Raw genomic sequence first — 11,020 nt, forward strand, 5'->3', positions numbered from 1 at the left:
ACACGATGTGAGAGGAAGAGGCTGAGAGAGCTTGTGTGCCCATGGGATCCAGGTGGGACTTCCAAGGAGCCTGTGTGTGGTGGTGCGGGACAGCTTCTAGGAACCTGCCAGGGTTCTGGGGCGGCCTTAGGAATGTCCTGCAGGAAGTGGCGAGGGCCAGTGCCTCAGAGAGAGCTTCTTCCCAGGGCAGGTGGCTGGGCCTTTCTTCACAGAGGAGCCTCTGGCCTCACCCATCTTGTGTCTCCTCTCCTAGGACCACACCCGCGTGGTGAGCCCCATCATTGATGTCATCAGTCTGGATAATTTTGCCTACCTTGCAGCATCTGCTGACCTTCGAGGAGGTGGGTCCTGCTCCCTGTGGAGGGTCTTTAGACCCGAAGAGAGGCAGATGAGGGCAGGCAAAGGCCCTGGCTTGGTACTCTTTGTCCCAACTGTGCCAGAGAGCCCCACACAGCCCTTACCTCCAAGGAGAAAATGAAGAAGGATTGAGTGGAGACCTAGGATGCAGACAAAGGGCTAGAACTGGCAGTTGCAAGATCCTGATGCCATCAATGACAGAGACATGGCTAGTCTCCAGTCCTCGTCCCCAGCATTGACACGTCCTTCCCGAATGCTGCCGGCTCAGGGACCATGGCCACAAATCCCTGCCGAAGGGCATGATGTCACAGCTGTCTTGGGGGTGGGAGAAGGGGAATCCTCAGCCTTGTAGTTCATAACCTGACATGAATTTTAGCATATACACCCTGGGAAAGGTCTAGAACTGGGCTGTCTAATATGGTAGCTATTAGCGACATTTGAAGAGGCAGTGGTGGTTCAGTGGTAGAATTCTCACCTTCCACACAGGAGACCCAGGGTCAATTTCCAGCCAATGCACCTTATGTGCAGCTACCACCTATCTGTCAGTGGAGGCTTCTGTGTTGCTATGATGCTAAACAGGTTTTAGCAGAACTTCTAGACTAAGACAGACTAGGAAGAAAAGGCTAGTGATCTACTTCCAAAAACTAGTCCATGAAAACCCTATGGATTACAACAGTCTTATGCTCAACCAATCATGTGGATGGCAGTTTCGTTCTATTGTTCATGGGGTCAAGTTGGGGGCTGACTCGATGGCAGCTAGCAACAAGCCACATTTAGCTGCTGAGCTCTAGAACTGTGGCTTGTCTGAATCGAGATACGCTGCAGATATAAAATACACACCAGCTTTCAAAGACTTAGGATGAGTGTAAAATGCCTTATTAGGAATTTTTATATTGATTACATGTTCAAATGATAATATTTTGGATATATTGGCTTTAAATATATTATTAAAATTGCTTCCATGTGTTCTTTTTACTTTTTGATGTGGCTACTAGAAAACTTAAAATTATATATGGGGCTCATATTTGTGGCTTGCATTGTATTTCTTTTGGAAAGCTCTAGTCTAGACACAAGAGCTGCACTGTTCCAAAGAGTGGACAATTAGCCACATTTGGTTATTTAAATTAATTAAATAAATTTAAAAATACAGTCCCTTAGTCATACTAGCCACATTTCAAGCGCCCAATAGCTCAATAAGGTTGTTATTGTTGTTCAACTCAGAGTGACCCCATGTGACAGAGTAGACTGCCCCATAGGGTTTTCTGGGCTGTAATCATTATGCGAGCAGATTACCAGGTCTTTCTCCCACAGAGCTGCTGGGTGGGTTTGAACTGACAACCTTTTGGTTAACAGCTGAGCATTTAACCGTTGCGACACCAGGGCTCCTTATTAAATAAGGTCAGTGGCTACCATATTGAACAGCACAGATATAGAACATTTCCATCATTGCAGAAAGTTCTATCGGAAAGTGCTGCTCTAGAGAATTTGCTGCTGGGAGTTAGTGGCATAGTGGGTTTCCCATTTGGGGCTTGGACTCCTAATAAATGGACACAGACATTAGTTAGATCCCTTGTGTGGGGTTCTAAAGGGAGCCAGGCATTTCCTCTTTGGGAAATCATCTCAAGGCCTTTGCACCTGCTGATCTTTCTGCCAGTATTTTGTTTCCCCAGGTCTATGCATGGATCCATCCTTCATTCAGGTCTTTAACTTCAGCTCATCAGAGAGCCTTTCCTGATTACTCTTTCTCAAATAGCATGGACACCTCTCCTTTATTATTATTATTTTTAACACTTATTACCCCTAACTGACACATTATCCATTTGTTTATATATCTCTGTTGTTTCATTCTTGCCCACTAGATTGCAAACTCCATGAGGTCAGGGACTTGTCTCATTCTGAAAAAGGAAACGGCTACATGGAGAGTGCAGGGTCCCCTGCAAGCCGGGACTCTAATCAAGAGAGACTGAGGGGTGGTGGAGTGAGGGGAGTGAACAGCCCCAAGGGGCTCTGCCCTGAGTCCCGTCTTCAACCTGCTCTGTCCCTTAGGATTCGACTGGAGCCTACATTTCAAGTGGGAGCAGATCCCTCTTGAGCAGAAGATGAGCCGGACAGACCCCACCAGGCCTATAAGGTCAGGGCTGCTATGGGTACTTTCTTCCTTGGTTCAGAGGCCTAGGTGGTTCCTGGAAGGCCATATCAGACACCTGGGGCTCCTGAGGGTGCACAGTCTAAGTGCTGACTCTGTTCTGGGCCTTTGAGCCCTGTCTCCAGGGACAGAGAGGACAGAGGCCATAGGAACAGTTATGAGGGGCCAGGGGGCTGGCCAGATATCCTGCCCCAAGGACACTGCAAGCAGGGGATTCTGGGGCAAACGGCCTTGGGTCTTGGGGCTGTCTAAAGGGGCTCCTGCTTCTAGATTCCATGCATTGCCTTCTTCCTTTCCTGCTCCCAGGACGCCTGTCATAGCTGGAGGAATCTTCGTGATCGACAAGTCCTGGTTTAACCACTTGGGGAAGTATGATGCCCAGATGGACATCTGGGGAGGAGAGAATTTTGGTAAGTTGGGAAATAATACAGTAAAACCTGCGAAAGCCAGAACTTTTATAAGGAGGAAACCTGTCAGAGAAGGAAAACTCAAATTTTTTCCACTAAAATGACTGATAGAAAAGTGGTAAGACTGCACCCTGTTAAACCCAGACAAAGAAGGCAGTTCTATCGAGTTTCGGGTCTCACAGGTTTCACTGTAGTGATAACAGGTAACCCTGACTGAATACTTTCTATGCATGAGACTCTGTTCTTAGGAATTTATGCATATTAACTCATTTAATCCTCACAAGGACCCTAATAATAATGTAACTACTATTATTATAAGTACTATTATTATCTCCATTTTACAGATAAAGAAATTGAGGCACAGAGAGGCTAAGTGATTTGTCCAGAGCCACACAGCTAGTAAGCAAAGGGATTTAGGTGCTCAGGCGGAGCATGTGGCCACATGTGTGTGGACGAACATGCAGACTGTAACATGGACTGCAGCTTAAACGTGCGGCCTCCTCCCTACCCTACTTCTGCTTGTTAGCAGAAAGGCTGGGAAGTGGGCAGTAGAGGATGGTGGTTGGTGTAAGCAATAGGGTCAGATGGCCTGAGGGCAAATCTGAATCCTACCACCTACAAGCTGTTTGGCCCTAGGCAAGTGAAAGCCTCCGTAAGCCTCAGTTTCCTTAAAAGGTTGTTAAAAGTACTAAATGAGATAATGAGCTAAAATACATGGCCTGTGCTCGCAGCTATCACCGTTACCCATGATACCATAAGGAACCCGCAAGACCCAGGAGAGGGAAGCTTAGGCAGCCATGAGGAGACAGAAACTGGGGCAAAATGTTTCAGTAGGGACCTAGAGAAGGCTGGAGCTGGGTTTGCTGCCCCCGACACACACACACACACACACACACACACACACACACACACCTCAGCACGTCACTCAAGGGCCACGTGGCACTATGGAAAGGCAACGGGATGGGTTGGAGCCGGGACTCCAGTGTGTGATATCTTTGGTTAAGTCAGTCAACCTTTTTGAATCTGTTTCATTTGCAAAATGGGAAGTGAAGAGCACACATCTCCCAGGGTTGCTGGTAAGGGTTAGGTTCAATACAGTGTGTGTATCAGCAAGTGTCTTGGCAGGAGACAGACTGTACCCAACGTGGGCACTTTGAGGAGGGCTTACTAGACGGCCTATTTACATGGTGGTGGCAGGAATAGGGAACCATAAGAGATAGTGTACTACTGGGTGGGGCTGGTGATCACAGGAAGTCGAGCCACCCCTAGGTCTGCATAAGCTGTGTGGCGAGGGCCCCTAACAGGAGTCCTTACAGGAGAGGGCGTGTACAGCCAGCTTGTGATGCCCAGGTAGAGGGTGCCGGGGGGATAAATACCCTTACTCTCTTCTCCCTCTGATCTCCTGCTGGTCCCTCCTACTGGCTGAACCTGTCAGCCCGAGGGAAACCCAGGGATGCAGCCCCCACAACAGCCTCCCAAGTACAGAGCAAGGTAGAGAAGGCGAAAGAGTGAGCCCGAAGGTTCTTTGTGGCCTATAAAATACCAGAGCCTGTTCTTGCTGTCAGAGTGGACTCAGTGCTTTCCCGCTGTTTCCTTTTTCATCCTGCCCAGGTTCCTTGTGAAAGAAGTAGGGCTGGTGGTATCTCACCCATTTGACAGATGGGAAAACCGAGTTTCAGTCAGGAAACTCCATGTCTGTAGCTCCTTTGCCAGAACAGCTTAAGTGTTGTGGGATATTATCAAAGTCAAAGTCTGTGTTTCTGAGAAGCTGTTGGGAGCAGGAAGACTCTTTTTCCTTTCTCTCTGATCAGGAAACAGATAAGCAGTGGGACCTAAGCCAGGCCTGATCCCAACTCACAACCCACCATAGTGGAAATAAGCATTGAGTTTTCTCCCCCTTTGCAACTTACTCTTGGAAACCGTTTCCAGGCAGGCATTTAGAGGCTTGAGGCATAAATCCTGGGAACTGGGACGCAGTGACCCTTCCGTTCCAACCCCCTTTCATGTGTTTTGGGCCTTAGTGACCTCCTTTGTGTCCTAGTCTCAGCCTGAAGGGAGCTTTGGCAAAACTGGTTTCCTGTAAAGAATTGCAAGGATGGGAAACTACCAGTCTCTCCTTCACTGCATCCTGAGGCCTTTTCTCTAAGGCTGGACCCGACAGAGAAACAGTAAATGATCAAATAGCCAACTTCAAACTCCACCTGAGGCGAGGGCACTGTGGTTGGGGAACTTTAAAGTGAACTCTGGAGTGGTTCTGGGGAAGGTTTTGTTTCTTATCAGAAATTCAAAGTAATTTCTAGGCTAGCCGTGGTGTTCAGTCAGACATTCAGCTGCTCGGACCGGTTTTGAGCTGTGAGACTCCCGCCACTGGTGGGTTTGAGCCTTTCATTTTATTCCTTTGTTGAAGAAAAGGAGATGCACAAACTGAATCTCATTCCTGTGTCCCCCAAGAGATCCAAACCCAGGAGCCCAAAAGCCAGCTTGAGTGGGGTGGCAAATGTGAAAACCTTGGGTTTCACATTAAGGATCCATTTTTTTTTTTTTTTCAGTTGAGGTGAAATTCACATAACATAAAATCAGTCATTTTAAAGGGTACAATTCAGTGGCATTTAGTACATTCATATTGTTGTGCAACCACCACCTCTACTTCCAACACATTTTCATCACCCCCAAAAGAAAACTCTATATCCAATAAGGAGTCACTCCCTATTCCCCTTCCCCACAGCCCCCGGCAACCACCAATCCACTTTCTGTCTCCATGGATTTACCTATTCTGGTTATTTTATATAAATGCAATCACATTATGTGATCTTTTGTGTCTGGCTTCTTTCACTCAGCATAAAGTTTTCAAGGTTCATCCACATTGTAGCAGGCGTCAGTACCTCGTTCCTTCTTATGGCTGAACAATATTCCATTGTTAGTATATACCACATTTTGTCTATGCGTTCATCAGTTGATGGACATTTGAGTTATTTCCACCTTTTGACTGATGTGAATAGTGCTGACATGAACATTCATGTACAAGTATTTGTTTGCATACTTGTTTTCAACTCCTTAGGGTATATACCTCGGAATGGAGTTGCTGGGTCATGTGGTAATTCTGTTTAACTTTTTGAGGAACCATCAAACTGCTTTCCACAGTGGCTACACCATTTTACATTCTCACCAGCAGTGTATGAGGGTTCCAGTTTCTCCACATCCTCTCCAATACTTATTATTTTCCTTTTTTTAATTGTAGCCATCTTGGTGGGTGTGCAGTGGTATCTTATGGTGGTTTTGATTTGCATTTCCATAATGCAAATGACTAACGATGTTGAGCATCTTTTCATGTATTTGTTGGCCATTTGTATGTCTTCCTTGGAGAAATGTTCAAATCCTTTGCCCATTCTTAACTGGGTTGTTTGTCTTTAGGGATCCTTTTAAAACATAGTCAGATCACATCACTTCTCTGCTGAAAATTTGCAAGGGCTCCAATGTCACTCAGAGCAAAAGCAGAAGTCATTACACTGGCCACCAGGCCCTACACTATCTGCCCCCATTCCTCACCCTTCAAAAGACACACCCCATTAACTCTGCCCTCCTCTCCTATTTCTCCCATCCTATGTCACCCCACTCTGGCTGCACTGGCCTCCTTGCTGCTCCTTGAACTGGCCAGCCATGCTCTTACCTCCGAGTCTTTGCCCTTGCAGCTTCCTCTGCCTGGAGCACTCTTCCCCTGATAGCCACAGGTTGAGTTCCCTCACCTCCTTCAGGTTGTAGCTTGAATGCTCCCTTGTCAGTGAGAATATCTCTCTCATCAGCCTAATTAACATTTAGTACCCCCTCCACTGGCCTTCTTCAGCCCCTGTCCTGCTTAACTTTTCTCTGCTGCACTCATTACCATCTGATTTACTACACGTCTTCCTCATTTTCCTGTTTCTTATCACATTTCTTCTTATTTTATTGAGCTCCTGCCTCCTTCCACTAGAGTATAAGGGGTTCTAGAACAGTGTATGGCATGTAATAGGTGCTTAGTAAAAATCTGCTGAAGGAACTAAAGAATCTGATTCAAACAGTGCAGCTTGCTAGACAAAGTGTGAACTTTACATTGCAATTCTGCAATCTAGTATTTGGGTGATCTTGGAAAGATTATTTAAGGCCTTTGAGTTTCATGGTCCTTATAAGAAACATGAGGATAATAATACCGACTTCACATGGTTGCTGTGAGAATTAAATTGACGTCGTATGTAAAGGGATGGCACACAGTGCCAGTACTGGTTCCCTTTGAGACAACTATGACTCATGGCGACCCCATGTGTGTCAGAGTAGAACTGTTCTCTGTAAGGTTTTCAATGGCTGATTTTTCTGAAGTAGATCAAGGCGCCTCTGGGTGACTCCGGCCTCTAACTTTTCAGTTATCTGCCAAGGGCATTAACCGTTTACACCACCCAGGAACTCCGGCACATAGTAAGTGCTCGGTAAATGGGTGCTGGTAATAGTTACAGCTATTGTTGTTGTCATTGTTGACAATGATAACAATAATAATAGCTAATAACAGTATGGAAAATATGGACCAAGTGGGACGAAGTGATTTAATTAGCGTTACAAGTTAGTCTGGTAGAAATGGAACCAGTATGCAGATCTTCTGTCCTCTGGGTCTGTCCCCACTTGTAAACCTCAGTTGCTGAGGCCAGCTGCAGAGCTCTGACCTGGAGAAGTACAGAGCCCTGGCAGGTTGTGGGCAGACTAGGGAAACCCACTAACATAGCCTGTATGTGGGTTTGATATGCTGAATATTCAGCCCTGGCTCCTGAACCACACCTGGAGGTCTCATGGTACACACAGGCTGGCCAGAGGTGGGCCTTATCCTGCCTCCTTCCCTCCCCACTTTGCTTGTCACTGGGAGAGCACTGACCAGCTCTGCCAGGTGAGAACCCCCAGACCTGGCCAGGACCACAAGTATACCCAGGGCTAGAAGAAGCCAACTAGGGGGGTGGGCAAAGGGACCAAGGCTGAACCCATGAGAGAACTTTTTTTTTTTAATTAAAAAAAAGGGAGGTGGTATGGAGTTTCTGGGACAGGAAGAAGGTGTTTTAAAGTCACAGAGTGCCCAACTATAGGGTTAATATAAAAGGAAATAGGAAACGGGAAGAGATCATGTGAGGTTCAGCCAGCTGCCAAGGTGGATCCTTGCCAGAAATGGTGACCGGTGGGTGGAGAACAGAGAGAGTAATTTGTGATGGCCACTTCTGGGAAGCAGAATGGCCTCTTCTTGCATCTCCTGATACTACCAGGGGCCACAGGAATCTGCAAAAGTTCTTTCAGCTCTACCACCACCATCCAAAGGAAGCATGTCTGAAGAGGACAAGCAGGTAGCCTGTAAATGGAGACCACCTGGGCCCAGAGGGAGGCCTGGGGCCAGCCAGAAAGAGACCAGCTGGAGCATCCGGTGGCTTGATTGGTAGCTTTCCAACCTTGCAGGCACCCAGAGTTGGCTGACAAGTAGACATGTCTTCCTTAGCTCATGTCTGGCAGGGCTTTCTGGGCAGAGATGGGAAATGATGCTGCTGTTTGGTTCAGTTTTCCTTTAACTCATGGTCCTGATGTTCGCTCAGAGGTTTTCTCACTGCTCTCCCAGGGCTCAAATGTGGGGAGTGTGTGTTGGGTGGGGGTGGGGGCTCATGCACACACATATGCATGGGGTGAGCAGTCAGGAACATATTCAAGGAGTGAGTGCACCCCATTTAAACAGGCCCAGGAGCTCCAACCCCATCATGTCTCCAACGAGACACCAAAGAGAAGAGAAGCCTGCCCCTTCCCACCTTCATTCAGTGGGGACTTGCCAGGGGCCCTCTTCCCCTCCTGACAGCTGCCATCTCCTGCAGAACTCTCCTTCAGGGTGTGGATGTGCGGTGGGAGCTTGGAGATTGTCCCCTGCAGCCGGGTGGGCCACGTCTTCAGGAAACGGCACCCCTACAACTTCCCTGAGGGCAATGCCCTCACCTACATCAGGTAGGTCCTAGTTGAAAGAGCACTGGATTAGGAGCCAGGCCTCCTAGGTTTTAGAGCCTCGCTCTGTCAGTTACTCACCATGTGATTTTAGGCAGCCACTCCCCCTCTCTGGGCCTCAGTTTCCCCCTCCCAGTTCTCACATCCTGGAATTCCAGGTACTTTTAGGGGTAGAAGTATTGCCACTAGGTCTCTCGTGACTTTGTCTTTTTCTTGGGAAACTAGCCAAGTGACTGACTGATTACTGCCCTCCGCTTCTTGAGCCCCAAGTACTGGTCATAGGTGCCAGTGTCCCAACCCTGACTTGGTCAAGCATCTGCCCACCCACATCCCACTGTCTTAAGAGGAAGTGAGGAGGTCTTGGCAGACCACCCCAAGACATACTCTCCTAACAGAGGTGGCAAGGGGTGGGTGGGAGGAATTGTCACGAGCATCCCCTCATCAGGATGATTCTGAACCTGGTGAGGCCTGTGCTTATGTGTGTAGAGTGAGGAGCAGCAGCTACCCACATCTAGCTAACTAAGTGGCCTACTGTTTCGTTTTGCATCCCATTGCACCCAATTTTTACTGTTTTTATAATTATAAAAGTAGTACATGCTTACTGTAAAAACTAAAGTAGTAAAGATATATGTTACATATACAGACACACATATATCTGTTTATATTTTTACTCCTTATGCTATAGATAAAGAAAAAAGGAAAAGTCTCTTTTACCCAGTCTTATCCTTACATATCCCACTTGTCTCTCCAGAAGTAACTACTATTAATAGATTGCTGCTAATCATGCCAAGCCTTTCAATTCATGTTCATATATATTTTATAGAGAGACACATTTTATAGAAATGGGGTCATACTATATATTTTCTCTGCAGCATGCTGCTTTTACACTCAACACTTATGTATCCTTCCATGTCAGTGCATACTAACCGTGGCATTCTTTTCCAAGGCTGCCTAGGACTCCAACATGTGGAAGTAATTAATCACTCTCTTAGTGATGGACATTTATGTTGTCTCCAGTGTGTTGTTAAACAAATATTCTTGTACATGTCCGTTGTGCTCAGATGTGGGTATTTTCTTTGACTAGATTCCTAGAAGTGGAGAGTCAAAGAATATACATACCTACAAAGATGATGGGAGTAGACAGATTGTCCTCCAAACAGATTGTACTCATTCATGCCACTCCAAATCAGTATTGTTTTGCATACACTCATGAGATTCTCCTCGCCTTCTACTGTACAGTGCTAATCTTGATCTTGACCCTGTTGACTCCCTGGTGACTTTATTTTGCTCTTTCCTCTCCTTTTAGGAATACCAAGCGCACTGCAGAGGTGTGGATGGATGAATACAAGCAGTACTATTATGAGGCCCGGCCCTCGGCCATCGGGAAGGCCTTTGGCAGGTGGGCCCCTCCTGCTTCCCTGTTGGCCTCCTCCCACCCATGTTAGCACAACCTTGTTGTATTGTTGTTAGGTGCCATTGAGTTGGTTCCCACTCATATTATCCCTATGTACAACAGAACAAAACATGGCCCGGTCCTATGCCATCCTCATAATCGTTGTTATGCCTGAGCCCATTATTGCAGCCTCTGTGTCAGGCCATCTCATTGTGAGTCTTCCTCTTTTTCACTGACCCTCTACTCTACCAAGCATGATATCCTTCTCCAGGGACTGATCCCTCCTGACAACATGTCCAAAGTATGTGAGACGTAGTCTCGCCACCCTTGCTTCTAGGAGCATTCTGGCTGTACTTCTTCCAAGTCAGATTTGTTCGTTCTTTTGGTAGTCCATGGTATATTCAATATTGTTCGCCATCACCACAATTCAAAGGCGTCAATTCTTCAGTCTTCCTTATTCATTGTCCAGCTTTCACACACATATGAGGTAATTGAAAACACCATGGCTTGGGTCAGGCGCACCTTAGTCCTCAAGGTGACGTCTTTGCTTTTCAACACTTTAAAGAGGTCTTTTGCAGCATATTTGCCCAATGCAATGCATCTTTTGATTTCTTGACTGCTGTTTCTCTGGATGTTGATTGTGGATCCAAGTAAAATGAAATCCTTGACAACTTCAATCATTTCTCCATTTATCATGATGTTGCTTATTGGTCCAGTTGTGAGGATTTT

The 11,020-nt window shown here is 46.7% G+C and overlaps 1 protein-coding gene across 1 annotated transcript in view; it reads left to right on the forward strand.

Annotated features, from left to right (window-relative positions):
• Nucleotides 1-11,020, forward strand: part of GALNT16 (polypeptide N-acetylgalactosaminyltransferase 16) — a 115,798-nt gene that overhangs the window by 89,169 nt on the left and 15,609 nt on the right. Inside the window, exons 7-11 of the mRNA XM_004370980.1 lie at nucleotides 254-341; nucleotides 2,404-2,488; nucleotides 2,810-2,913; nucleotides 8,775-8,901; nucleotides 10,205-10,297. Of these exons, the coding sequence (XP_004371037.1) occupies nucleotides 254-341; nucleotides 2,404-2,488; nucleotides 2,810-2,913; nucleotides 8,775-8,901; nucleotides 10,205-10,297 (497 nt within the window). The remainder of the gene's footprint in view (nucleotides 1-253; nucleotides 342-2,403; nucleotides 2,489-2,809; nucleotides 2,914-8,774; nucleotides 8,902-10,204; nucleotides 10,298-11,020) is intronic.

Source organism: Trichechus manatus, unplaced genomic scaffold (assembly GCF_000243295.1).
Source record: "Trichechus manatus latirostris isolate Lorelei unplaced genomic scaffold, TriManLat1.0 scaffold00010, whole genome shotgun sequence".
NCBI classification, from domain to species: domain Eukaryota; kingdom Metazoa; phylum Chordata; class Mammalia; order Sirenia; family Trichechidae; genus Trichechus; species Trichechus manatus.